General features: G+C 38.5%; 1 protein-coding gene across 1 annotated transcript in view; it reads right to left on the bottom strand.

Moving 5' to 3' along the window:
- NELL2 (neural EGFL like 2) overlaps positions 1-23,204 on the bottom strand; it is a 133,403-nt gene that overhangs the window by 87,245 nt on the left and 22,954 nt on the right. Inside the window, exons 4-9 of the mRNA XM_056516275.1 lie at positions 15,805-15,978; positions 15,598-15,694; positions 13,806-13,878; positions 13,564-13,646; positions 12,422-12,550; positions 11,081-11,183 (exon numbers count right to left, since the gene is read on the bottom strand). Of these exons, the coding sequence (XP_056372250.1) occupies positions 11,081-11,183; positions 12,422-12,550; positions 13,564-13,646; positions 13,806-13,878; positions 15,598-15,694; positions 15,805-15,978 (659 nt within the window). The remainder of the gene's footprint in view (positions 1-11,080; positions 11,184-12,421; positions 12,551-13,563; positions 13,647-13,805; positions 13,879-15,597; positions 15,695-15,804; positions 15,979-23,204) is intronic.

Below are 23,204 nucleotides of genomic sequence, written 5' to 3'. Positions count from 1 at the left end.
AAAATTTACTGCTACCTCCAACAGTCACAGAGGTTTCTGACCATATTACTCAAGTTTCTGTGCCATATTATTCAAGTACTCACAGACTACACTTGTATTTAAGCAACTATCAGAGACCCTACAGATATTTCCATTCTCAATCAGAATCTCCTTGGTCCAGAACAGTTTCCACAGATGTTTTAGCAAAAAATTCTGCACAGTGACTTTGCTGCACACACCCCCCTAGTGAAGGCACAGCATCCTGTGACCTGGCATCCATCTCACCACATTAATTTGCTCTCAGATCCAAGTGCTTTCACTTCTCCTACGAATGGCAGCCCCTGTTTCAGTTGGCTGTTACAGCAACACTCACATTTGCCCTCTTGGTGCATGCTCAGACATTCCCAGGAGTGGAGCACCACATCCATTGCTGTAGTTAGATCTCACTTCTTTCAAAGGATCTGCATTTAGCTCTGTACAGCAGCTGACAGGGTTTCATGCTCCCAGCAATTCTTCCATTCACTTCTGTGCCCACATAAGGAATCTGCCAATCCTTCCATCCCTCCCTTCAGCCAGAATGACAGGATTAGTTGGCATAATCACAAACGCTCCAGATAGCTTAAGAATGTTAAATACAGTTAAGTCCTTAGCATTACTTCAGCAAAAGGTTTTTAACAGCAGTGTCAACATATATTTGGAAGTCTTGATTAAAATTGATAATGAAAACTGGCTTTCTAAATTTTTTATATATTCACTCCCAATGTTCATTACCTAATACTACTTAAACAAAAACGTTAAAAAAAACAACAGGTATTACCAAAAGCTTTAGAAATTTTCAAAAGACAACTTCTAAAAGAAACCTATGTTTCTCAAAGCTCCTAGAAGTTACTACTTTACATTTTGCATTCCCAAACAATACAATTCTTCATGTCTAAAGCCAGTTCAGGATTTGAAATAATTAAAAATTTAAAAGCAGCTGGAGCAGATGTTCACAGATTCTGCTATGTCACAGCTAATTTTTCCCGAATGTATCTGTTGATACTCTGATTCATCATGGAAAAACAGTAAGCTGGAGTTCATAGCAACTGCTAATGTAATTACTCCTTTTTTTCTTTGGGAACTACATTAGTCAAAGAAAGCTTTACAGTCGCTGATAATTAAAAAAGAGTCATAGCTGTTAATACTCCTGTTGTCCTTAAGACGACATTTCTAGACATTAGACAGACTTCACACACTATGCAATTAAGTCTGTTTATATGGAGCTGTACTCAACTCCAACTGAGCTTCAGCTGCAGCAATTTTCTCCCTACAGTGGCAAACATCTCTGTATCCTCCCATGTCACCTGACCTTGCATATATCTTCATATATGCATATATGGGCATATATCTTCCTTTTTTTGCCCTAGATCCATCCAAAAGAAGATCCCCTTTCAGTCAAACTGACCTTCTACCTTATCTGCTTGACTTCCAACATTTTGGAATTGCCTGCTCCTGTGCTCTTAAAAGAGGGTGTTTAAAAAGTGACTAGCATTGATAGAACCAGTGATTCCCCAAGGATGTGATTCCTTCATTAATCTATATGTCTATTTTAACTTTCTACTTCTAAAATGTGTTCATTTACTCCCATGTTCCTTCACAGCATCTCACCAACAGAATACTGCAAAACTGGTAAAACAAAAAACGTGTGGATATAGGCTTCCATTGCACTACCCTGTTCATAGAGTGACAGAAGACAATGGACAGCATTTAAGCATCCTGGAGTCATACAATACTGCTATTAAGAAGCCTGTCTGAGAAATTCACAACAACCATATGAAGACTTCTCTTCTATGTTATGCTCAGATTTGATTTCTCTTTTAGATGCCTTGAGGATCTACAGGGTTTCTAGATAAAGCATGATGAAAACATCTACAAAACAAACTCCCCCCTTTACAAGCCTGTAGAATTTACCTAGAGAGAAATACTGCGCTTTAGTGAATATGAATAAACCTAAAGAGACATCTTAAGGAAATAAAACCTGAATTCACATGTCTTTGTCACAGTAATAATAACAAAGAGAAGCATGCCTGCTCATCTTCCCTACCTTCAAAGTATTTGAATTGTTCACTTACTAGAACAAACAGGTTATGTGCCTATTTTCCAGATGAGTCAAGCATATTTACTTGCTTTGATTTCAAGATGGGGGGAAAAAATATTACAGCTGAAACCAGATGTTTTCTGTACCAATTTACCACATCAAACAATGTCACTGTAATTCTAACACTACTATATATGTATGCACTGGATATCAGAAAAAAGCAAACCTAATAATACCTTCAAATTTTTTCATCTGTTAGGAAAAAAATTCTAGATGTAAAATAATGTTAAGGGATTTTAAGCAAATATCACAAATTAAAATGAAATCTGGAAAACAGTCAAAATTGTACTTGAAAATAATTTAAAGCAAGAAGGGGAAGACCAGAATTTTCATTTACAATCAGAAGCTTACACAAATAATTTCAAAAAGTAGAAGGTGAAAATCAACTAGTCAGCTACCCTGCAGAGAAAGGCTTAGGATGGTCAACTGCCCTCCCAAACAAATGAACAGGGCTTTCTTCTTAGTGTAAACTGGTAACAAATTTAGAAAAATTATCCAAAAGGCAAAAACTAGTAAAAATTCTCTATATTGATAGAGAGGCAGAACAGAATTACAGAAACACCAAAGACACAATCCTGTGACTGGTACAGGTACAAAAGCAAATTGCAAAAACTTTTCAAATTAAGAGGACTACAGTGATGTTTTTGAAGGTAACAGATGAGGAAAGCAGAATAAAGGCCTGTTACACCATATCAGCCAAGATTTTAATTTTAAAGCTGTGTCTCACATGGGACTAAGTGACCATTATTTGAAGCTGAATATATGTTATGAGCTGACAGATGTAGAAACAGTGATCAATAACAGCCTGGAGGTCTATACATCACACTTCAGATATCTGCAAGCAGTAGTTAAGAGAAGTAAACCAAGCAGTAGATGGTTTAATTCACTACATGTTTCCACTGAAAAAATGTCAAACGTCTGCAGTGCAAAACACTGAAAGCCATGGGTTTAAACCATTATGTTCACAAAAAGACAAATAAAGGATAACAGTGTACATAATTTTATATTAATCTCACTGAATCAACTTCATTCATATTTTACCATTCCTTCCAGGGGAAGTAAGATCACATTATTGACAGTTTTGTGGTGGGTTTTCTTCCAATAATTTATTTACTGAGTTTCAGCCTTCACAACCTTCCCATTTTTTCATTTCACAGGCATAGGCACTGTCAGAAAAATTGTATGTATGCCTTCTTGTACACTGCCATATCTCCTACCAGTTGCCTCCCCTAGGCCAGCCTTCCATCCAAACAATCCTTGTCAGTGTGCAATCCTGTTCTGAACAAGAATATGTCAAGTGCACACTGGTTTTGGAAAACTGTACAAGCCAAGAATTTCCTTTGGTTGGTTGGCTGAGTTTTGCAGAGCCTTTACTCCATCAGTACTCTCTGCCTCCAGCTTGTTACATTTCTGTGACCTTGTCCAAAACCTGTAGTTCTGGGATTTTCAGCTAAGGCAAACTTCTCTTTTTTCACAGCACATACCCATTGAAGATGTTTGTTACTGATACTACAGTTATTTCCAAGATCTACAGAATAAAAAGTCCAGGCAAAAACTAGAACATCAGCTACAAGCTGCTGATTTGGCAATGTGCTTCTGGTTATGGGACAAAAAAAGCCCAACCCAACAACTGCCCCTACAAAAACTCTAAAACAAAGCAAAAAAAAAAACAACCCACCACAACCCCCCAAAAACCAAATCAAACAAAAAAAGAACCTCATAGACCAATAACACACATATAGAGTGACATAAGCACATCACTGCTGAGAACATTCATATTGAAATCAACACACAGGCATGTGAATGCTTACATATCCTAGATTTGTTTAAATTATAAATAGAATTATCAGATTTTTATTAAATTATTTTTCATAGCTACCTAAGTAAATTCTGGTGAAAACAGCATTACTAAAGTTAGGGTACCAACTTCCTAGAAGCTGGAACACTCCCAATCTGTCCACTTCCAGCTGTCTGAAAGCAAATATATTCATATCTAGCATATGTTAATGTTTTATTTGCACTGGAAATAAACTAAAATAATAATATGCTGCAGGTACTTTATATTTTATGAACTCCCTGGTAAGAATATAATGAAAAAGGAATAGAAAATATTAGCTCTTTTGCCACACAACCTCAACAAAATAGGTTATAAGAAGAGCAGAGCATGGCCTACAGCAAAATTCTCCATGTAAAAAAATATTTTTAATTCTTTACCAATAAAATTACCAATATTATGTTTCCAATTTCTTCTTTAGTGCCGATTGCTACACATCCAGTGTAATGTATTTTAATAAATAAGGATTTTCTTAAGCATACCTTATTTTAGCATTCATTCCTCAGGCACACAGTGAGACTAAAACCAAATGACTTTACCATTAACTGGAGTTCTCATATACTGATACATTGCCTCCAGATCTGGAGTCCTCTAGTGGAGCTCCATAATGCATGGGCTCCAGAATAGCTAGAAGGCCACTCCCCTGGGAAGAAGCCACACTTTGAGGCATGAAAAATCAGAGACAGGCACAGGCACTGACTCCCCCAGTCCTCCTTTGCTAACAAGGAACAATGAAATTCAAAAGATGTGGGGAAGGAGGAAAGGAAACAAAATAGAAGCAAAATATTTTGAAAAGTCCAAGTACTGTAAGCTGTATTTCAATTTAATGTAAGCTATATTTTAATATCTAGAGAACAAAAGACATACAAGGAATGGGTTTCCTGCTCAGAGGGGAATTGCATGTCAAAAGACTCCCTGTTTTCCTTCTGATGAGGAATACTGCCCAGCTTACAAAGAACAAAGGTCACCAGAGACCACTGGGTCAGCAGCAAAAAACCCCTAACAAGTCTGTCATTGGCTATTTTAGCAGAGATAAACCAAATATAGCTGTGGTGTAAGAGTAGTATGAAAACTTGTATAGCTTTACAAAGGAAAATACAGCAGAGACTGAGGACCTTGGGGGAAGGGATAGACTGGTCCTGCCTACCAAAGCCAAGGGGATTCCTTCCACTGTCCTCAGCTGGCTTGGAGTTCAGCACAGGAAAGGCCCCAAGACATTCTTTGAGTGTCTCAGCTTAATTCAAAAGCCTGAAACACATGGTTGATGTGCATCATTTCAGCACAGAAAATCCAGAAAGCAGAGGCTGAATGGACACTATTCTGCTAAATAACATTCAGTTCTGCATGCTGACTATGTTATAGTAAATAACACAACTCTACAAAACTACCCAGTGCTGGCTATATCCAAGATATCTTTTAATATTATTCTGAAGTAGGCTAATTTATCTGAATTTTCATATTAAAAAGAAACCTCAGAGGAAGGGAATTTATGCTTTATTTGCACTTATGTTCTTTAAAAAGCCACAAGTAACTATATAAAATCAAAAAGCAACTACTTTTTTGCGTTAACCAGAATGTTGCTTTTCTTTTACATGCTAAAGTATTCTATTCCATTTTTAGTATAGATTACATACTAATATACATACTTAAAAATATGTACTTAAAATATTAGTATATTTTAAGTATTCCATTCCAATTTTTTTAAGATCTATGATAAATGAGAAATCATTGTTTTACTGCTAAAAACTGCCTCTTCTTCCTCCAGTACTGGTGCCTGCTCTGACACCCTGAGCCTGCTGGCTGCCCACAGCCCTCAGACTCATGTTCCAGCCAGCCTGCTGGAGATGCTCTTCCATTTCTCTTCTGATTTACTGCAAGGGTAAGATGACCTGTTCAGTCAGTGACTAATCACTTCTCCAAGCTGCAGCCTCTTCTCTGTGCCACACTGAATGCAGAAACTCCTCCAGCACTTGGCTGAACAAGGCAGGGGCTGGCATCCCACTCTGCTACTGATGGAAGTCACCTAAGGCTAGAGGATGAAAGCCCAGGGGGAAAAGTGGCAATTGTGTAAAAATATGGAACTTGCTAAACAGCACTTAAGGCTTAAGACCACAATGCTTCAAACTATCTGAAATAACTATGAATTTCTGAGTAAGTTTAACCAATATTCCTGAAGTTTCTAAAAAAAAAATTTGCACTCTTGCTGATGGTCAATTGCTGCACAGAAGAAGGAGATGGGCTTTCAGAGCTCCTTCTCTCTGTGTCAGTAGGCTACAAGTGCTGGAGTTTGCAGAAGAGTATCTAGCTTTGGGGAGGAAAAATGGGTAAATTATGAAGAGCAAGAGGGGAAATCCCGTTAATTTTAATCATAAAATTAAAAGTTTCTGCAAGACAGCAAGACAGATCATTGCATCACAAAATCATGCATGCTATTAAGAGCTATAATGTCCATATTTGTGTTTCAATTATTTTGTTAAAAAATCCTTCCCAAGTTACAGAATTCCTTTACACAATCTCTCCCCACAGCTGCTAGCACCAGAACTGGGAGCTCATCCGGTACAACCCCATGCTTCTCACAGCTGCTTAAAATACTTGTGTTAGACTGCAGATTTGACTACAATGCACCAGAAACCCACCAAATATCCTGTCTCAGATAAAAGAAAAACAGGCAAACAGGTATATGGAAAAAAATCACATGCAGATTTGAGCATAATGGCTCAGATTTTAACCTCTACTGGAATCTGTTAGGATGGATTTAAATAGTTTGCTATTAGGTCAATAAGTATCTGCAGTGTCACTGAGAGGAAGAGAGTGATGAGAAGAGAGCAATTGCTTCCTGGAAATCAGTCTTTGGTGATGGGAATTACTACTGCACCAGATACTGGCACAAATATCACTTCTGGTCTTACAAAAACAAGAATCAGCTAGTTTGCATAAAATATACTAGTTCCATTTTAAAAAAATGCATATAGCTTTTGGAGGTGATGCCTTGATGTTAATACACCAACTAATAAAAACATTGCCATAATAAGATCTGCTGACCAAGCACCAATTCTCTCAGCTGCTAAGACATTGGCAGTCCTTCCACAATTCACTTAAAATAAATGAACTTGTCCTTGTACTTCTTAAGCCAAGCCTGTGGTCTAAAGCAATATTTATAGGGTCAGTAGGGAAGCTTAATCTCTCCACAGTTCGTATCAGTGCCCATCACCACACAAAGCATTTGTCTCTGCAGAGGAGAAAAAAATTTAATGGTCTTTTGCACATACCTTCTCAGAATTCTTTAAAATTGCATTGGGTACAGAAAAGAAGTAGTCTCTGACTTCCAGCTCCAAACAATTCTCCACAGGAGGCTCCCATTGAACTAAGATGGATGCTATGGTAGCTAGACTGAATTTTACATTGTCTACAGCTGAAACATAAAGCCAACACACTGGCCCATTCATCTGCCCTGGAAGACTGCTGCTTCTTTTAGCCCATTACAGCTAATAGAAAACACAGTGATAATTTGCATTCATTGCCATTCCTCAAGCTACCAGCATCGACCTTCACACAAGACAAAACAGTACAAGTTGTCTGAATGGCCCAAAACAAAGGTATGGAGTTGGAGAGAAGGTCAGGGTTTGGTTTTTTATTTGTTTGGTGGCTTTTTTCTTTTGGCTCACAAAAAGAACCAAAGTCAAAGCAATATTGGTTTAAAAAAAAAAAATCTAAACTATTTCTTACTAAGTGTTCTTCCCGGAATTAAACATTTAAGAAAAACATTAAGAGTCACTTGTGCTGAAATTTCCAAAGTGTTGAAAATCAAACAAGATGTAACAAAGCTTCACTGTCCAAAATTTAAATGCTGGACTGGGCTGAAATTTAATTCCAAAGGATTTGGCATTGTGGGAAAGTCTCTTAGCATAACAGTTCAATGCCAGAATCAGGCTTAAAAATCCAGCACTTTATGTTCCTCTCACACACCTGATATGCATCACAACAACTGATGTAAGATTAGTCTCACAGCTTCAGCTGTCTAAAAGTTCAGTATCTGATCTAATCCCCTGGGCTCTGCACACAAGCCATGGAAGGAGATGTCCACTTCCAGAATAATCTCATCCCTTCCAACCCCTCTCAGCATCAAGTGCTTTCTGGAGGTGCCAATCTTTGTAGCTGGTTATCAAGAGAGCCAAACTGGTGATGTCCACAACTAGTAAATGAAACACAGCAGGTAAATGAAACAGCAAAAACAGCAGGTTTGAAAATGCTTGGTTCCAGGGTGTAACTCTCCCTGCAGTCAGTGTCAGCACACATCATGGCACTGTGTCAGACTGCACCAGCCAAGATGCTCTGAAGCAGTGCCAAGCACAAGCTGGGGGCACAGCCCTGATCAGAGGCCATTCCCAGTCAACCATCTGGATGCAGATAATCTGCTTGGGGTGGGAAAGGGGAAGAGACTTTAGCCATGCGAGCCACAAGTGCCACAGGATTGTGCCCACTCTATTTTATTTACTAATATAAGTGAAGCCACTTCAGATTGTATTCCCAAATTCTATATGCCTAAAGCCATGCAGAATGACTCCATCCTCAATCACTGAGGGGTTAAAAAAACAAACAAAAAACCCAAACAAACAGAAAAAAATCCCAAAAAGCCTGCTCTTGCTGGTCACTGAAAGAGCCAAAAGTACTGTACTCTTAATTCTTCTCTGCCAGCTATCATTAAATCCAATCTCACTCTTTTGATTTTTGGTGGCTTTGTTTTAACACCAGCAGAAGAAAGGAAGAAGTGTGGAGGAAAGCACTCAGCCTAGGGAAATGAGACACAGCCACAGGGCTCCAGCAGCTGTCACTGCCTGGGCACTTCTACTCAAACAACAGTCTGGCAAAAACAACACATCATCTGGTATGAGATAAACACCAGGAAGGAAACATCAATATCCATACGTGTTCTGTCTTGAAACAAATACTAAATCCAGCAAAAAAACAGTCTATCAGGCATCAGTTTTTCACAGCACTTATGATTGCTTGTCCAAAACCAAGGACCTGGCTCCATGAGCAACACCCCCTAATTAGCTCTTTTCCCAACTATAAGGCATCTGTGCTCATTCTATATTATCTAGTGCAAAGCAACATCCCTTGCTGTTGTTCTGAGCACTGAAAACAATTAAGTTATTCTCAGAACCTGTCCAAATGAAGCAACTCAGCTTTGAGCCCCTCCAGCAAGAACCAAGTTCAACAAGCACACTGACCTCAATCAGCTCAGACCCTGCCCAAAGACAACAAGGCAGAATACACTGGCACATGTATGTGAACTCAGAGACAACTTAGTATTTCCACCAAACTGGCCTGGAGAATGAGAGTCTTGCAGCCCCCACTGCCTCTAACTTCTCCTCTTTCACTGGATTTTAACTACCCTGTCAATGAGACTCTAATTTATGTTCTCTGTCCTCTGGTTCCCAGAATTTAGCCACTTTAAAAATGGTGTGATTTATTTTAAAAGTCACTTTAAATAACCTAGATGAAACTAGAAAAAAAATTCAAAAGCAATTTTTATTTATATTTTCTGATCTAATTATTTTTCTGGTAGCTTGTCAAGAAAGAAGTATGTGTGCATATTAGTTATAAATTGAATTATGTACTGGTATCAAATTAGCAACACTGAAAGCTAAGACACTTTGAAAATACTAAGAACATCAAACAGGAAATATCAGAGTAAACATCAGTGTGCTGTACCAGAACAGCATCTTAATTCAAAGAAAGACCAATGCTCTATGACAAGGTCAATGTCCATGTGCTCGTTCACATTTCTTGACTTTTGTCAAGACTCCCAATGAAAGCAGCTTTGGAAAAAGCCATATGATGTGACTTCTTCCCCATTAACACCTGGATAGAGAATTCCCAACTCAATTTACAGGCACGACATTACAAAAACATACTTCAGAGAATCAGGTTTTCAAATTCTGCCAACATGGTCAGAGGTTCAAATCGCCTCAAAGAGAGGTTTGAATGCCACACATCCACACATCTCACATTCCTGAGTTACCAAATACCCTGAGTCATCTAATATGCATGGAAATTCCGTGTAGCTGGTTAAAATATGTATTTGAATTCTTATTTCCTCTTAATTAGAATTAATCTACTTGAGTAAGTTAATAAGGTTTCATAAAAAGGGATGGTTTGCGTAACTTCTAACACAATTAAATATTAATAAACTCCTGTGGGAGCTAGATCAATGGAATACAAAACATCTTCCTGAGGTTTATCTTACAACATGTCATTTTAACCAGCTGTGTATTTCACTGTAAGAAGTTTTATACAGCAGTAGAACAGTGATGAAACCACACAGAACAATCTCAACATTTACAGAATGAAGAAGTGTGTGCATCTCATGCTCAATTTCAAGAATGGATTCTACCATAGTCTGAAATATCTAACCATCACATATGGAATGCACATACAGAATCAAACTGAAATACTATATAGAGTCCATCTAGATAGTGATTAACCTGAAATTCCCCTTCTTTAACCGTACTTGCAAGAAAATCTGAATACTGTAAGACCTAAAGTTAATCATGTATCCAATCCTAAATGACAATATTAAATTCCTTTTTCCATTTTTCCTTTAATTCTTTTACGACCTTTTGTGAAATAACATTTCTAGGTGTCAGGGTTCTGCTGATTTCTTCTTTTCTCTTCTCTTAATTAAGGAAGAGGAATCATAAATCTGAACCTCCATTTCTAAGCTTGATAACATAAGGCTGGTAGAACACTCTTCATGTGGTAAAGGTGTTGGAGACACTGGTCAAACACTAGGCAATTGTCCTTGAATTTCTAGCAGTTTGGTCTAAAACATAGATAATGAAAGTCTGCAGAAAGCTTTGTAAGTAACTTTTTCTTTTTAAATTTTGTTAATAAATATCTGTGCTAAATAAAAATAACATAACTAAAATGAAATAAAATATCCCACATGAAATATTAAAACCTCTTGGTTATCAGTTTCCCAGAACACTTCAGTGAAGTCCAAGTCCCCTGATTCCTCAACCCAACTACTTAATGGCCAGTCCTTTCACTGACATACTTAGAGAAAGGTTCATGTTGTTTAAGATTTCACAGCACTCATTAGCAAGAGGCACAGCAGTAAAACTTACATTGACATTCCTTGCAGCACTTGCCATCCACATAGGCCAGGGCAGAGTTAAGGGGACAGTCAGCAAGGGGGCAAATCAAAGCCTCGCACTGCACAGACCCGTTCTAGGAGAACAAAAGGTGCTTAGCTGGCAGTTTTATTTAGCAATAGCAGAGATGTTCTCAAACACAGGAACTGGAAAATCTATTTATAAATGCAATGAACTTTCTAACAACATCCAAAAAAGACAGTTTAACGTGGCTCTTTTAATAACTACAAGAACAGAAACCATACCTTCAGAATGTCACACATACAGTCCTTTAACATGAATGATGTGCTCTTTCAGATGATAATGATCAATTTTTTTTTAGAGACAAATCTATTTGGAGGCAAAACATTCTGCCAATCAGCAAAAAAACTGACGGATTACTTTGAAATGACAACTGCACAGAACAATACTCTGCCTTCTGATTTTATGTTAGAGACAATGTATTTCTAAAAGGTAGCAATATTATAGCTGTGAGAAAAATCCAAGAAAAAAAATATGTAATGATTTTAACTCTAAATTCAAAAGATTTTAAACATTTATCAGCCTGATTTGATACCACAAAATACTAAAAGCAAAATTAATATCCCTCCAGAAATATAAAGGCTAAAAAAATACTAAGCTTAAAGAGACCCATTTAGCCAATTATAGATAGCAGCAAATCAATCTAAGGTGCAGTACAGACAAAAACAGCCTTTTCACTGGCTTCTAATGGCCTTTGGATTAAGAATTTAATGAGTTCCAATGGAATAAAAGAGTTTTACATGAATGGACAACAGTACAGACATCCTAGTTTGGTACCTGAAAGGGCTCTTGCAATCACATCTGGAGTTGTGATACCTTTGGGAATCTTCCATCCACCAAATCTTTTTCATTTGTAATATAACAAAGCTTGCATATGACCCTGACATTTTACTTTTTATTACTTATTGAGATGTAACCAAAGGCAACCAAAGGAATTCAGGCACAAGGGATCTATTAAATCATTTGCTAAGAAAAAGGCTGTATTTATAGTGACAAAAAACAAGGAATTAGAATTTCAGAGAAACTGTTTGCAACTCAGTGCAAGAGAATAACATGACAGCTAAGTACATTACCTAGCACCTGCATATGGCAGCATGAAATACAGGAGCTACGCATGCTAGTAATGATGAAAACATAGGAAAACATATTTATTAATACCATTCCTTAGATTTAGAACAGATTTTGAAGTTCGTTGTTGTTAGTATCTAACACACATTTGGAAGTTCTCACTTTTTGCCTCAATAAAACTAATCAGAGGAAGTTCCTGCCTCTCCACTCACACCATAGCCATACCATGCAAGTGCAGTTCTTACAGCCATCCGTCCAGGATTCAAACTCTCTGTAGGTTGTGCCTTTCATTGTGCAGGTTCTCTCACAGTAGCACTGATCCAACTTGTTCATCCTCTGCTCAGCTTGAGACAACTGTGTTTACAGTTCACAAAAGTGTTTTGAATTTTTAAGTGGCTCCCACATTAGTAAAAGTACAATTCAAACCATCCCCCTCATCATCAAGTACACAGATGAGAGAATACATTTAGGAAAACACAGTCAGACACAATAAAACAGTTATTGTGAAATACAACATGATTAAACCATCAGTCATCCAGAGACTGAAATTAAGAAGTAAGACACAATGCATTTCATTTTTCTTATCATCATGACATCAGGAATTTCACAAAACAAAATGAGCAGGTCAAGATGGGTACAGCTCCTGATTTCTCATCTTTGTACGTGCAAACTGATCAAGAATCTTGCTCCACATAAAGTACTCAGAGTGGTCATATGAAAGGAAAGCTCAAACCAACATTAGCAACTTTTTCTGCACTTCAGCCAAGGTATTTTTAACATTAATATACCAATGCAGCTAGGTAACAGTGTTCCTGCAGATATTTAAAGAACTGACATTTAAAAGCAGAATAGTCTATTTTCACCAGCAGACATGAATGCTTTTGGTGTGCTGTACTAAAGGAAAAAAAGAATAAAGTCCTGCTCTGGATTCTTAGCTCCTTGTCTTCCATATATTTTGCCTGAATGTGCCTTTGGCAGCTCAGGTCACGAAAAGTCTTGGTAAGTCTAGTTGTAATAAGCACTATAAGAACAGTTACCTATTTCATTCTAGGTTTATTGATTTATTAAACTTATAGGTAGAGTTTGGGTATCTATTAACCCTTTCCTTGCTCGGGGATTTGGATGCTCTTTACTATTAAAATACATGATTCTATAAAAATATTAAAACACAAGAAAACTCTCAGAACTGAGAATTTGCACATATAAACAACAGGCACAGGTAAATTAAGCTGTAAATATACCATGCAGGGATGTTCTGCACACAGCCATATGCACAACTCCATATAGTCATGAATAATCTAAAAATACAGCAAATAAAGACTGACAGTCCTCATTTCTCCTATGACTAGAGACCTAGCAAACATTACCTTAGCTGATGTTTTTGCTAAAATGTCTTGCAGTTCCATAATTTTCTGCACAAGTCCATGGAAGTCATTACAAGTTGGGCATGCTGGAATAATACAATATGCATGAATAAATTAATTCACAATAGGTTCAATCATGCCATAGTTGACAAACAATACAATTCAAGGTTTCAAGAAAGCTTGTAGGACAGAAAGATGGCAAAAAGCCACTTTTCATTTTATGATATAAGAATTAATAGACTTACTGCGATTAAGATCTGGGCACTGAGAAATAAATCCTTGAGGCATGACAAGCAATTGCACATCTTGCATTATGCCCTATGTGTAAATGGAGAGAAAACAAAAGGATACATTATTTTCACCTGTCAAAATTATGTTTTTTCATTCACCATGTAAAACATTAAAGCCCACACAGAAAAACTACCTGATAAAAACAATACTTATGAATAAACAGCTTCTTGTCTGGACCCAATTCAGTGATAGAACAAACAGAAATAAAAATAGATATATGTAGAGGCATAGTGAATAATTTTTAAAGTTGTAAGATTAAATGTCAAGATATAATTATGTGGCAAGAGTTTGGTGGTTTTGAATTCATTGTTATTTTTAGTTAGTCACTGCAGAAAAGATTGCAAATGACCTTTAAAAAGTAATTTGAAAACAGCTGCAGTTTCAGTTACTTAGAAATACTCTTTTAAATAAAATGCAAATTTTTACAAGCTATAATTCTTAAATAGATTTGAAGATTAAAGAAACTAGAGTAAAAAAATACATTAATGCAAACCCTTAATGGGTTTGTGCTGGTTTTGGCTGAAGCAGAGTTAATTTTCTTCACAGAAAAGTAGCAGGCAGGCTGTATTTTGGATTTGTGCTGATAACAGGGATGTTACAGAAATTAGACATCAGTTCATCCCACCAGTGAGGAGGCTGGGGCTGCACAAGGATTTGGGAGAGACATAGCCAGGACAGCTGTCCCAGCTGACCAGGGAAGGGGTCATATCCAAGACCACAGGGCATCATGCACAGCATTTAAAGCTGGGGCAAGAAGAAGGAAGCAGGGAACATTTGGAGTGGGGCATTTGTCTTCCCAAGTAACCACTACAGGTGACAGAGCCCTGCTTACCTGGGGATGGCTGAACACCTGCTTGCCCATAGAAAGTGGTGAATGAATTCCTTGTTTGGCTTTGCTTTACCTATTAAACACTATCTCAAGCTATGTGTTTTCTAGCTTCTGCCCTTCCAATTCTCTCCCCATCCCACCAGGGATGGAAGTGAGCAAGTGGCTAGGTGGTGCCAGCTGGGGTTAAACCCCAAAAATTTCTGATGGGGATCCTTCCATAAAGCTTGCAAAATGCTGAGAAACTGCATGTCTGTAACACAGTTGCAGAGTTGCATGTTGTTAAGAACTTAGGGATATTTCAGCGTGAAATTCAAGTATGATGTCTGGAAAGGGGTAGTTTCACCCAGAAGAACAGACCCCATGCTTGCAGGCAGATTTTACATGTTTAGTTAAGATATAATTAGCAGCCAGTTTGCTGCTATCCAATAGCAGAGGTCAAAGAGAAAATTCAAAGCAATCCAAGAGTTGTGTTATGATAACAGAAGCACAAACTGGTTGAGGTTGGGAGGCACCTCCTGAGATCATCTACTCCAACTTCCTCGCTTAAGCAGGACCAGTCACAGCAGATTGCCTAGGACTGTGTCCAAACAGCTTTTGGATATCTCTATAGTAGTCCTTCTTTGACAAACCTCACTGTTTTCTTATGTTCAGACAGAATTCCAGGTGTTTCAGGTTTTGCCCATTGCTTCTTGGCCAGTCAGTGGGTGCTAGTGAGAGAAGTCTGGATCCCTTATCTTCGTCCCCCTCACAAATTCAGGTATTTATCTACACTGATAAGATCCTCTCCATACTTCCTGAGCCTTCACTTCTCCAGGCTGAACAATTCCAAATCTCTCAGCCTCTCATCATGTAAAAGATGATTCAATCCCTTATTCATTTTATTTAAGTTCACTCTTCATATTTCAGGGAATGCATACCTTAAAATAACCATGTGCAGTATTCCTCTGTCCCAACCAAACGGTTGTACCCAAAGGTAAGTCCATAAAAGGCTTCTCCACAACTCTTTCATAAATTCTGAAAAGGAAGGGGAAAATAGAATCCCAAGTTGTTATCATTTAATTTACTCAGAGCTCAAATATTCCAAATGTGACAACTTCTTAGAAAAAACAACACTCTTTACTTACTTATTGCAGTCCACATGTAAAATCAAGTGAGAGGCACTGATTGCTAAGGAAAGCCTGTGCCATTTATCATCTGCCAGAATGTATGGGAACACTTCTGTGTGGGAGCGATGGCTGCCTGAACGATAATGCAACCTGATCTCATTCCGATGGCCGCTGCTCTCCAGCTCCAGGTACCTGCACCACAAATGCATCACCATGTCATGAACCATCCTTATCACCACAGCACCATTTTACAGAAGACATCTTATCATCATCATGCAAGAGCTATTTAAAAGAGGAAGAAAAACAAGCAGATACAAAGGCAAAAGTAAACCCTTTTCAGATTTCCACTGTGTTTCTCCTCTCAGCGACAAATAATAGCAGGTTCAAACTTCCATGTAACTACACAAGATTCCAAGCAAAATATGTTTTCCTCTAACAAAACAATTTTCCATAACATGATCTGAATTACACTATTACAGATAATTGCCTTATACAATGAAAGCCCAACAGGGATACTCGGAAGGCATGAATGCACAAAAGACAACCCCAGGTTTTGCAATAGGGACATCATTAGTAATTACCATTTGAAGTAAGGACTGAACACTGATTTGTTTGCTTTTATATGTACTGTTACATCTTCATTTTCTGTAATAAAATTTCTCCAAATTTATATATATGTAAATCAAGAAATGCTAACTCTTCAGAACAATTTATATATGTCTACATATTTGCTTTGTTAAATTAGTATGTGTATTTGCAGGGTGGGTGTACACACATACACATCTATAGATGTAAGCACATATATATGTAAATACAGATATATATAGAGCAAAAACCCAGAAGTGCAGCTGTGCTGAGATAAGTGAATGTAGCAGATTGCAAACACAAGCTTTGATGGTGAAATTACAACAGTTCAATTGAAAAAGCACTCCATAACCAAAACTCACTTCTTAGACAGGCTGTCTCTCACATGTTGGACATCATCTGGGAAAAAGCCTGACTAACCATTTGTCTTTTTAAAGTACTAAATTCCTCATTTTAAAATTCCCCAAGAAAATTATTTTTACACAGGAAAGAGAAACAGAAATAGAGATTCTCTAATAATCATATGCAACCTAAATCTAAAGAGCAAGGAAAATAAGGGGTTGGGTGAGAGATATAACTGGGAGAATGGACAATTCATTTTTGCCTATTTTTGTGGCCACATCTGCAATCAGACATGGCAGTGGCTTGTAACCTGAGTGAACATGTGCTCCTGGGTGATGTCATTTACTTTAACAGGCTATCTATATTAAGGAATAGAAAATACAGTGATTGTGGTTTTGAAGTGTAAAAATGAGACCAAATCAAAACTATCTTGTACAATCATCGTCCCTAGGAGAAAGCTGGGCTTACTGCAAATCCCTGCTTCCTTCAGGGTGTTCCACCCCAGTGGAACATACCTAGCAACAGCACAAAAACAACAGATTTTGCAAAACCAGCAAAGGACAATTCCTTCCTTCAAAGTATTAAGAAACCAGTTAACCAGAGTCAGATACAAATTTTATAATCAATTTACCTCCTCAAGGCCCAAAAATAATTTTTGCATTGGCAAGAAGTGAAAACTAATTGAAGGCCTGGCTGGAAAAAAAATCACACAATAGCAGCAGTACATCAGTCAACTTAATAACCTCCTTCATAACTCAAGATTCAAGGATAAAAATAAGGTTACTGTCAACCCAAAAAAGAAGGGGAACATTAGAGAACTTGACTCCTCCAGCAACTTCTAAGTGTCTCCACCTAGCTGCAGAAAATAAATGAAAAACAAAAGGCATGGATATGTTGAAACATTACCTCCTGGTGGATCTAAGAGCTCTCCTTCATTCCAAGTCAATAGCAGAACTGATGTCAGCACACAAAGATGCAGGCAGAGAACAAACTACACTACTAGACATACAGTCACTACAGAAGGTATAAAACAAACACTCATGTGGCCCTTATGCATGTAAGATAATGAAACCTCTGCAGATGAATCATGGATTTGCCAATAAAAAGAAGACATTGCTGTACAAACTTCATGAATTAAGAACTGCTGAGAGAGGATGCTGACAATCAATGATGGTGTAATAAGCAAGGAAATTGTCCTACACAAAGATGCACAGAAACTGTGGACACTTGTGGTTTTGTCTTAATGGTGATTAACACACTGTTTTGACATTCACAGACAATATCTTCTTTTCTTCCATTTGGTAAACTAACAAATATAACTACCTTTGAAATGAGAAAACATGCATCAAAATTAAAAAGAAAATAACAACCATTAGGAGAATTATTAGGAGAATCATTTATGTTTTATTAATAATCTGTAGAGGCAGCAACAAAACACTATTAGAAAAGCAAGTGAAATGACAGCCAAAGCAATATTGCTTTCAACTTGAACAAATGCCATGATGCTGAAACACTGAAGTGAAAGTGAATCATTTCCACTCAATTTTTCACAAAATGCTGTGCTTGCTATTCCCCTTTTCTACATTTGTTTAACTGCCTGGACTTACATGGCTCTGTGAGTTTCAGGAGATAGGACAACACTCAGCAGTGACAAACACACCTAGGTGAAAATGCAAAGTCTGCCCACAGTGAGGCTTCTTGTTCCATCTGTGAGGCTGTAATGCTTGCATGGTTTCCAAAGGTTTGGAAGAGTCTTTCAGAAAATCTGCTAAGCATTAACAAACAGACCTGGATTTTAAAAATTCATGTCGGGCAACAAAAACACTCTATACTTCTCTGTACACACAGGATTACTAACCATTTGAGAGAAAAAGGAGGGAGTCCTTTTAACTCCTGAAGGACTTGCTCCCAAAGGAAAGAGTAAATGCATTGTACTGCAGTCTTCTCCTAGCCAAGAATCTCATTACTGAAAAGCTTCAAGGGAACCTCATCAGCTGAGTCACCAGTTCCTTGTCCACATCAGCCTACCCAGCCCACTCATCACAGGGAGAGCAGCAGCCAAAAATATCCCATTTTAAACATCACTGATGCTTTTCCCAACAGCTCCAAGGTCTTCTATGCTGCAGAAGGCAGATGACCATTGGAGTGAAAAAATAAACCACAATGAGAAACCCAATAAAGCAGCAGAACCTGCACCTAACATCCATAATCTCTGTGGTTGTTTAATCAATACCAGCCTACTTGATTTTAACCCATCCCAACAAAAACACACCCATCTTGGATTAAACTTGGATTTAACTTGATGATAATGTGCTTAGGTTTTTCTATGTTCAACATGCAGAGAAGAAAATGCCAACCTGGAATAAAAGGCTGCTACATCTCTGTAGATCACTCTGTGAGTGCACAATCATTGCAAAGGCAACAGCCAAGGCCAGAGCATCAGATCAGCTGCTCTGCTTGGAAACCAGCCAGCCAGTGATCCCTAATGCACTAAGGATGAGCCTGTCTTTGTAAGAGGAAGAAATTTGTTTCAAATGCCCTGGAGGACTCAGACAGAAAACAGTGATGTTTACTCTGCTGCTCAGCACTGATCTATTGTAACTCCTAGGCAAGAGCTGGGAGTCAGCAGATCTGCTCAGCTGTGGAGCTCCATCCTGGCAAAGGGCACAGGGCCACACCAGCCCAGGCAGGAGCTGCTCTTTGGCAGGTGATAAACTAGCATGAGGAACACTGTGGAAGTAAAAGTCAGGATGCACAGCAAAAAGTTATGGATTTAGGAGGTGAAACACCAGATGGTCCCTGTGCACACAGCAGCAGTCTGACCAGAGGGAGGCATGGCCATTCCAGCTAACAGGCAGTGCTGGCAAGGCCAGGTCTTTGATGGCTCACTTGTTCATTTGGCATCCTTCTCACACAAATGCACATACTTACTCCAGGCCACTGATAATTTCAACTTCAATTTACAGCATGTAGACAAGTAGTTCACAAGCTAAAGGCAAAATATCATGTCTGCTGCTTATGCATTTATTACAGAGTAATGGCGTTTTTTTAACTTTTCCTAGTCACCTTTATAAATATAATGCTAAAATTTTTCTTCATGGCTCTTTGAGATACACTGGAAAAAAGGCAAATCAACAAAATTAAAGAGCAATATGTACTTAAGAAAAAAATTAAAGTCCTTATCTTCATTACTTATCAAAACAATCTTTACCTGAAGATTTTTGCTATCAAAGTTTTGCCTTTTTTGTTAGGTTTAATTACATAAGACATTAAAAAAAAATGAGATCCTATTCAGTAGACCCTATTCATTGCACAATAGCAGCAAGCAATTCTGCTAGGTATAGATTATGAAGATATAAAAGCAACTCTTGCAGCACCACTACCACAGTCAGGAATGTGGTATTCAATTCACCACTTGCTATTTTCTGTGGTATCATGACTGGGTGGTCAGGAGTGTGAGCTTTATTCTTCTATGTTTCAGAACACTTAATTTGGAAGTAACACTAAGTGTTCTGAAACATTAACTATGAGTTTTTATTGTTTGGTGCATCCCCTAGAACAACATGGCATCAAAAGATCCCCAGACAGATTATAAATTTTTCAATCTAAACAGTTCTATGATTACTTGAAAAGTCAAGTGGTAGCTTTTCTGGATAAGTTGTAGCAAGTGGTGCAAGTGCACAATGGGCAGGAAGGCCACCAATTCCATTTCTGTCCCTTCCTTTTGCTGAATACAATTTTAAGGCAAGACTGTAATTTTCTGACTTAGGCTATTTTTGCTCAAAAACATTGATCCATTCATTAAAACCAAATATTTGGACAGAAACAAACATTGTCACAGCAAAGCTTGTGGGCTCTAGAATGATTCCTAAAAATGGGGATGGGATAGAGAAAAGAGAGAGCGCAAGCATAAGATTCTCTGAAAGTTTTTTTTAATGCCATGATTATTACCTGTGTGAAAGCAGACATTCAGGTGAAGAGAGCCCAAAAATTAAAAGAGGGTATTACCCACCATACTGACACAGAGTGCATAAACAGCAGGACAGCAAGTTTGTATTCTAAAACTGGTGCTCCAACTCATATCCATTAGTGATCTCTCACACTTTTTCCCTGAAACTGGTGGGCTTTTCCACACTGACTGGTGAGAACAGGCCTGGGCCAATGCTGCTTCACAGACTGCTCTGACATCATCTGCAAGGGTACTAACTGCAGGAGATGAAGCATGCCAAGGAAGATGCTAACAGTTATGCAAAATGGACAACAGCAGGCCAGTGCTCCAGCCTGGACACTGTTTGAATTACTAGCAAGCCCTTGCCAGGCTCTGCCAACAAATCTGCATCACCACTGCATCAAGTGGAGAAAAAAAAAAAAAAAAAAGAACTGTCATTGGACACTGCTGGGAGCCAAGAAAGCAGCCCTTTCTCAGGCCACTCAAGGACAAGAAATTATAACAATGATTAAACACCTGCTGGAGATGTGATGTTTTGCAGAAAGCATGTTTTCAAAGAGGTGTTGCCTTCTTGGACCAATGAGTCTTTTCCATTTTGTTTTGCACAAACTATCCTATATAACTGTAGTGTTTCCTTAAATAAAGCTCTCTTTTGCTTCTCCATTACACAAAGAACTATGTTGCATTATCCTTTACACTGTTCCTATAGCCAAAATGCAACAGAGAATGACATTCCTCAGGGCACTTCTCTCTGGTGGAAAAAAAACAAGTTCAAGTTCCTGCTCCGAATCAGGCAGAGCAGAAATTAACCGTGTGAGGAAAATGCCTCTGAAGGACCCCAGCCAGACACCTACAGATCATCCTGGCATTTACATCTCTCTTGCTGTGCATTTTCTTCCACAGTCAACCACTGCAGCTTTGTTTCACCACAGCACTGCTCCCTGCACTGGACAGCTGTGGAGAACAGCTGTGGAGGAGGAGGGTGCACCCATGATGTGCTCAGGGGATGGAGCCCAGTGCTGGGACAGGCATGGAGGAACACCCTCCTCCTTGGCATGTCAATGGGAGAGACCAGCCAGGCAAGAGATCACTGGCAGGGCAGAGAGGCATCATCCACACACATTCACCTGCACAAACTACAGCTGCACAGCTTCTCTCCAGACAGAAAGAAGCCACAGCACGAGGCAGTAGCTAGGAAAGTGAGGTTGCAATACCCTGATGTGGAAGTGGAGCTTAGGAAACAAACATGTGAGGCACTTCAAATCCTTTCCATCACTGTGACACTCAGTGTCTGTACCCCATTTAAACTAATAAAGCAGGTGAGAAAAAAAATGTATGTCAATAAGATATTGTTCTTAACTCCTTGCAGCCCCTCACCTGATTTCAGTGGGACTGCTGTGGTCTGGAAACCTTTGCTTTGGAAGGCTTTGAAGTCAAGATCTTGCCTCTCACCTCTGAAAGAGGGATCTCCTTGCTTATCTCCCAAAATTTGAGGTCAACCAAATCAGGGAGGGAAAAATCCTGCCTTACCCCCACTGCAGTCCACAAAGCTTCTGCTGGGTTTAGTGCTATGATCCAGGAGCCCATGGCCATCACAAGAGCAAGATACTCCAGCCCATCCAGTGTTACTGCTGATGACAAGGCAAAGGTCCCAGTTAGCCTTTCCACAACACTTACAGGAGCTTAGAAGGAGCCAGAAGCAGGAACTGAGGTCTCACCAAGCTCTTCAAAGCACTCCAAGGAAAGCTATTCTTGCAAAAGCTGCTGGCTTGGTCTTGGAAAAATTCAACCCCAACATTGCCCATGCCATTCCTATTTGAGCCATGGATATGAAATTGAATCCCCAAATTAAGAAATACTTTTGAAACATTAATTCATGACTTTGAGCAATTGCTCTCATTCCTCTCATCTCTCTCACTAACCCCATTTATCAATATATTTATTTCCATTTTGTTCTCACTAACACATAGTCCCAGGAATATCAATCTTGCCTGCCTGAAGCTTCCTCCTCTACTAAAAAATCAACAAGAGAACTTTCCCAGCTCAAAATAAACCACTGTAAACACAAATGGCATAAACCATGCCTCTCATTCCCTTTTCTTGACAAAGTTTCTCCAAGGAGAGCAAGAGGACAGCAAATACAATAAACAACTTTCTAGTAGATGTATTTGTAAAAGAAAAAGTCTGTTTCAACATAACTGTTTCCATTTCCTACCCCAAAAGAACACAAAATTTTTTTGTTGGCTCATAGAAAGCCTTCTAAACAACATTGGAAGAATAACAAAATCTGTCAAAACTCAGCTATTTCAATGGGGGTTTTTAATGTTCATAGGAAGGAACAAATCTTCTGTCTCTTATTCAAGAAGTCAGTAGTCTCAGTTCAACAGGTTCCACATGCATATCAGCATTCTGATGTTCTCAAACAATTCACCCTGGATTAGCTGGCACTGCAATGATTTACACTGGACAGGCTGGCCTCACTTGATTTAACAAAAGTTATGGAACAGTAAAGTGCATGAACTACAGGAACTTACATCCTTCT

This window comes from Oenanthe melanoleuca, chromosome 1A (genome assembly GCF_029582105.1).
Source record: "Oenanthe melanoleuca isolate GR-GAL-2019-014 chromosome 1A, OMel1.0, whole genome shotgun sequence".
NCBI classification, from domain to species: domain Eukaryota; kingdom Metazoa; phylum Chordata; class Aves; order Passeriformes; family Muscicapidae; genus Oenanthe; species Oenanthe melanoleuca.
This window is presented reverse-complemented; position numbering and strand designations above follow the sequence as displayed.